Below are 6,000 nucleotides of genomic sequence, written 5' to 3'. Positions count from 1 at the left end.
ATCCGAGTCTCCAGGCCAGATTTTCCCTCTAGCCATTCCTGGCCACGCAAAGCGGAGCTGCGAGCACACAGAAAGGGATGTCTTCATCGCCAGCCGGGATGGAACAAACCCGCCCGCTCGGGGAGTGCTGAGAACCAAAGGGTCCCTCCAACGCGGGCAGCCGTCACCATGACTTGACGGCCCCCATCCCGCGCGGCCCGCACTCTCCCGGCGCCCCCACCCTTTCCGGGTGCGCGCGCACAAGCCGGCGAGCCGGGGAGCTGTGCGCCCGGCAGCCTGCGGGCGGCGGCGGCCGACTGGCTCGCGGGGAGAGGGGTGGCCAGGAGGGCCGGAGGAGGAGCTGGCGCTGCAGCCGGGCCCCCTCGGGCCGCGCCCCGCCTTCTGCCGCCACCTGCGCGTCCCCTCCGGGCTCTCGCGCCCCGGGGCTGTGTGGGCTCTCCCTGCCGCAGCGGCGGTATCACCGCGTCCACCAATTAGAAGACTCGGCGTTTGGCTCCTTGGGGCGCGGGAAGAGCGGCAGGCGCTGCCGGTTCTGGCGAGCGGAGGGTGCGCCGACGCGCGTCCCTCCCCGCCGCGCTCCCCGCGACGTTCGTGGAGGGGGGTATACAGAACTGCTGTGACTTTCGAGGTCCGACTCCGCCTTCCGGCTAGCCTCTCGACGCGCCAGCTCGGAGAGAGGCCGGCGTGACCGGCAGGCCCCGAAGGCTCACTGCGTGGGCTCAGGACTTGGAACGTGTCCGGGAGCCCGCGGCGCTGTGCGCGCTGGTGAGTTTGGCGGCGGGGTGCGGTGTCCCTGGGCGCGAGGGGGCGGAGAGGACGTCGCGCTCTGCCCCTTCGCCCGCCCCCTAGTGCTGCCCCCACTTTAAGAGTAATTGAGACTTGAGCGTGACTGCGGAGCCGCGAGGATGCGGGCGCTGGCCACGGGCTATTCCTCAGCCCGGCGTGATGGAACGGGTCGGTGAGCGTAACAAAGGCGCCCGCCCCGGGGAGTCGGTCCTCCGCTGAAGACCGCGGCCGGCGCTCCGCGACGGCTGCCTGCGGACTAGGCTAGTGGCTGTGCGGCCGGAGGCGCGGTGCGCTCCTCCGCGGGCGGGCGACGAACCCTGAGCCCGACACCTGCGCGCCGCTCCCGCCGCGGCGCCGGGGCAGCCCCGCCTGCCGGCCCCTGCGTCCTCAGCCCGGCTCCCGGCGGCCGGAGGTCCAGCGGCGAACCACTTGCTGGTGCAGAGGAGAGACACCCGGCCCCTCGCCGAGAAGCCGAGGCGACCGGTAGGGGCTGCGCGCCGAGGACCGAGTAGGCATCTTGGGGAGCAGTTCTGCAGACCGAGGGCTTTCACGTGAGCCATCTCTCTCTCCCCGCGACCGCCCGGACCTCCTAACCGTCTACGCTGCCCCAGCCTCCGCGCCGTGGGGCCGGGAGCGGCTGGTATCCTCGCCAGCCGTCCGGAGCGCTTGGCTCACACGCACGGCCCCCGGCTGCCCCGCGCCTCGCCAGAGCCCGAAGGGGCGCGGGTCCGGGGCGAGGGCCGGCTGGGCGTGTTTGATGGCTTCACTGAGAAGAGTCAAAGTGCTGTTGGTGTTGAACTTGATCGCGGTGGCCGGCTTCGTGCTCTTCTTGGCCAAGTGCCGGCCCATCTCGGTGCGCAGCGGAGACTCCTTCCATGAGATTCGGCCGCGGGCCGAGGCCGCTAACCTTAGCGCGCACAGCGCCAGCCCCATCCAGGATGCGGTCCTGAAGCGCCTCTCGCTGCTCGAGGACATTGTCTACCGGCAACTAAACGGTAAGGACGCGCGCGGATGCCCACGGGGTTCAGCGTGGGCATCCGGTCCACCCCCGGGGGCCCTGCGCGCGGGGCGGGAGGCAGACCTCCTGGCTCCCGCGCGCTCCCTGTTACTCTTCCTGCCCCGTCTCGGCCAGGAGGCCGGGGCTGCTGGAAAGAATCCCCGGCTTCTTTTCTGTGCTCCAGCTGTAAGTTTGCTTTTATCGTGGAAACACGTCAGCACAGCTGGCTCCAGGTCTCCGCGTGCCGGCATCATTACCTGGCCAGTTGGCCCCAAGTGCGGAAACTAGACGCGCGGCCGAATGGGACTGGAGGCGCAGGCGACTTAAGGGAGGAAATAGCTCTTACAGCTTAGCCTTTGGTGGGGTCGGACAGGGAGGGGCCATTGGCGGGCTTAAACGTCTGCAAAAGTCGAGGCCTTAGGTCTGGAGCTAACGCGCTTTGGTAGTGCGCTGACGGAATGTTCTCTCTCTAGGAGGCAGCCTGTTCAGCTAGTAACGAGGACCCCTCCCTTCCCGGCGCTGCCTCGGTGAAGCTGCTATTAAAAACTTCCGGATTCCCCTCCCTCCCGCCAGCCCCGAGAGCTGCCCGAGGGGAACTGTTAAAGTTCGCGGTGGGTAGGGGAAGCAGGTTTTTAAGGAACGTAGCCAAGAGAGGTGTGCCATCCAATCAGTAATAGTTATCAGGATCTGTCCCAGCTAAAATGTTCTCACTGCTTCAGGAGGAAAGGAAGTCTTTTAACACCCCCTGGTCACATCTGGTCCAGGAGCTGATGGATCATTGGACATTTGTTGCCCCCAAGGTCAGAATATTACTCACTGGAGTATGGGCAGCTCTCCAGGGTCCACATGCCTGGTATCCAAGGCAGATTCAAGGCTGCTATCTCCTTTCCTGAGCTTCTAACTCATGTTCTTATGGTAATTCCAGAGCTGTGTGTGCTAAGTCGCTTCAGTCCTGTCCAACTCTTTGCAACCCCGTGGACTGTAACCCACTAGGCTCCTCTGTGCATGGGATTATCCAGGCCAGAATACTGGAGTGGGTTGCTATGCCCTCCTCCTGAGGATCTTCCCAATGGAGGAATTGAACCCATGTCTCTTATATCTCCTGCATTGTCAGGCCGGTTCTTTACCACTAGAGCCACCCCAGCAGCTCCAGTTCCAGAGCTACTGATAGTCATAAAGATAGTGATCGTAATTATCTGTGAAGTTCTTACTGTGTGCCAGACTCGGTGCCAAGAGGTTACAAGTGCATTATCTCATTGAGTGTTCACATCAGTCCAGCGTGGTTCTTTCCATTTCCCATATTAGAAATAAGACAAGAAGGCTTGGAGAGGTTAGTTAACCTGAGGTAAGTTGCCTGAGGTCCTGCTGCTGGTAAGTGGCAGAGTCTGGAGTCAGAACCCCATGTCTGGTTGACCAGAGAGCCAGTGTTTATGACAGCTTCCATCGAATGTCTCCTCCTAGTTATAAGGAGTCTTCACTTTGATGACATTAGTAAGACCTGGCTTGGCTCAACCACTGTCCTCCCTGCAGTTGGAGCTAGAGACCAGCCCGGTGGCAGGCAGAGAGAAGGATATCTTCTTCCCACTTTCCAATGATCCCTTCTGGGTCCTTCCAGGTGGGATGGGGTCAGATTTGAAAGCATCCTCTGAAATGACCCCTTGAGCTTCTTGATATCACTCAACAAGTATCGAGGGGAATCCTTGAACTTGTACCTGCAGTGGGATGCTGCAATCCCACTGACCTCCAGCAGACAGCAGGGCCTGGCTGTAGGTGTGGACCAGCTGTAGGTGTTGTCTGTGGGGGTCTGGTGGGAGCTCTTCTCCTGTGTGTGCAAGAACCAAGGCACAAAATGATACAAAAGCCCGCAATTCATTTCTGGAGGAACTGGATGCTTATGGGATGGGCCTTATTACTTTACACAGATCTGGGCCATAGACTGATCCATAGGCCCCAAAAGAGCGCACAAGATATCTGGCTCCCTTAAGTGTCAGGCTATACCCAAGGACACAAGTCATTTCAGTTAGGTAACAGAATATGATATACACCCCATCAGTGCCCCAAATAGGAATAATAAAATGCTAAGTGGTATTCACTAAGAGCCACTGACACGCTGGGGCTCGTTTGGTCTTTCCAGCAACACTAAGGATAGGTGCTGATACTCCCCTTTAGGGGAGTATTCCCTGGTGGCTCAGACCGTAAAGAATCTGCCTGCAATGCAGGAGACCGGGGTTTGATCCCTGGGTTGGGAAGATCCCGTGGAGAAGGAAATGGCTACCCACTGCAGTATTCTGGCCTGGAGAATTCCATGTAGCCTGGTAGGCTACAGTCCATGGAGTTGCAAAGAGTTAGATACAACTGAGCAACTAACACTCCTCTTTAAGTAACTTGCTCATAATCACCCAAGTGATTATGAACAGGGAATTGAAGTTCTGACAGAACTGGGATAGTCTGGTTCCAGAATTGAGGTTCTCAGCTGCTTCACTGGCTTGTCTTAATCTTTTTCTTTTTTTAATGTGGACCATTTTTAATGGTCCAAACAATAAAGAATTTGTTACAATACTCCTTCTGTTTTATATTTTGGTTTTTTGGCTGCAAGGTATACGGGCGCTTAGCTCCCCGAACAGGGATCAAACCTGCACCTGTTGCATTGAAAGGTGAAGTCTTAACCACTGGACTGCCAGGGAAGTCCCAATCTTAGGTGTGCTTCAGAGTCACAAAACTCCAATACTTTGGCCACCTAATGTGAAGAACTGACTCATTGGAAAAGACCCTGATGCTGGGAAAGATTGAAGGCAGGAGGAGAAGGGGACAATAGAGGATGAGATGGTTGGATGGCGTCACCGACTCTATGGACATGAGTTTGAGTAAGCTCTAGGAGTTGGTGATGGACAGGGAAGCCTGGCATGCTGCTGTCCATGGGGTCACAAAAAGTCGGACATGACTGATCGACTGAACTAAACTGAACTGAGAGTCACACGGAGGGCCTTTTAAGATGTAGATTTCTAGGCCCCACCCACAGAGTCTCTGATTCAGTAGCTTTGGGGTGGGGGGCCCTGAGACTGTATCTTGGGCAAGCCTGTGGCCTGAACCATGACCCAGAGCCCTCTGCTGCCTATGCCAGGCAGAGCGAAGAGGAAAACCCACTTGCCTGTTGGTGGGAATCAGAGTGAGGACTTTCGGAAAGCTGAGAGTTTGCTTCAGATGGACTGGGGTCCTGGCCTCTTTCCCTGTGTGCTCTTCTGCCCTGTAAGCAATTTCCCCATCCGGCGTGGGGATGACCACCACCAGGGACTGGTTGCCTGGGTTAGAAAGAAGAGTTTTCTTGACTTGCAGCCTCTGAGGGGAAGCAGGCAGGAAGACTGGCTTTCGAGCTTTTCCTGCACAAGCCAGGAATTCAAGCTGCAATTAGATAGGTGTTGTCTTTCTGGCTGACAAGTGTAATTTGCAGTGACCTTCCCCCTCTCCACCCCACTCACAGCGCTCCATCCTCTGCCTGTGCATGTTTTGGGCACAGCGGGTCCCACCTGTTGATTCTGTAGGCCTGCTGAGGTCTCCTGCTGCGGCGGGAGGGTGCGGAGATGGGACTTGGGTTCCTGTGTCTGCTTGTGCTGCGGCGTCTCCACTCCTTGCTACTGAAGGAGGACAAGGAGACCTAGACCTTGGTGCTCCTTATTGTTTGGGAATTAATGGAGGGCTTAAGAGAGCCAAGCATTGGGCATACAGGAGGGGCCCAGCCCCCTGGGTACCAAGTGGGAGCTGGTGTTTTAATGATGTTCAGGTTTCTCAGATCTTTCCTGGGGACTCTTATGAAGTTCAAGCAGGAGACACAGCACAGCCATCTGTAGTGTCCTCTCACCCTGGAAACAGTTTCTTGGGTGTCCTGCAAGGGCCCCTCTGGGCTGGGGGCGCCATGGGTGATCCAGACTTCCTCATAACGGGCCTCTCTGCTAAAACTTATAGTGCCTGTCTTTTTTTTTTTTTTCAATTTTTTATTTTTTTACTTTACAATACCGTATTGGTTTTGCCATATATTGACATGAATCCACCACAGGTGTACATGAGTTCGCATCCCTGAACCCCCCTCCCACCTCCCTCCCCATATCATCTCTCTGGGTCATCCCAGTGCACCAGCCCCAAGCATCCCGTATCCTGTATCGAACCTAGACTAGCGATTCATTTCTTACATGATAGTATACATGTTTCAATGCCATTCTCCC

At 57.2% G+C, this 6,000-nt stretch overlaps 1 protein-coding gene across 1 annotated transcript in view; it reads left to right on the top strand.

Annotated features, from left to right (window-relative positions):
- Positions 236-6,000, top strand: part of WBSCR17 (Williams-Beuren syndrome chromosome region 17) — a 427,482-nt gene continuing 421,717 nt past the window's right edge. Inside the window, exon 1 of the mRNA XM_018041001.1 lies at positions 236-1,781. Coding sequence (XP_017896490.1) covers positions 1,544-1,781 — 238 coding nt within the window. The 5' untranslated portion in view covers positions 236-1,543. The remainder of the gene's footprint in view (positions 1,782-6,000) is intronic.

The sequence above is a fragment of the Capra hircus genome, chromosome 25 (assembly GCF_001704415.2).
Source record: "Capra hircus breed San Clemente chromosome 25, ASM170441v1, whole genome shotgun sequence".
Classification (NCBI taxonomy): Eukaryota; Metazoa; Chordata; class Mammalia; order Artiodactyla; family Bovidae; genus Capra; species Capra hircus.
This window is presented reverse-complemented; position numbering and strand designations above follow the sequence as displayed.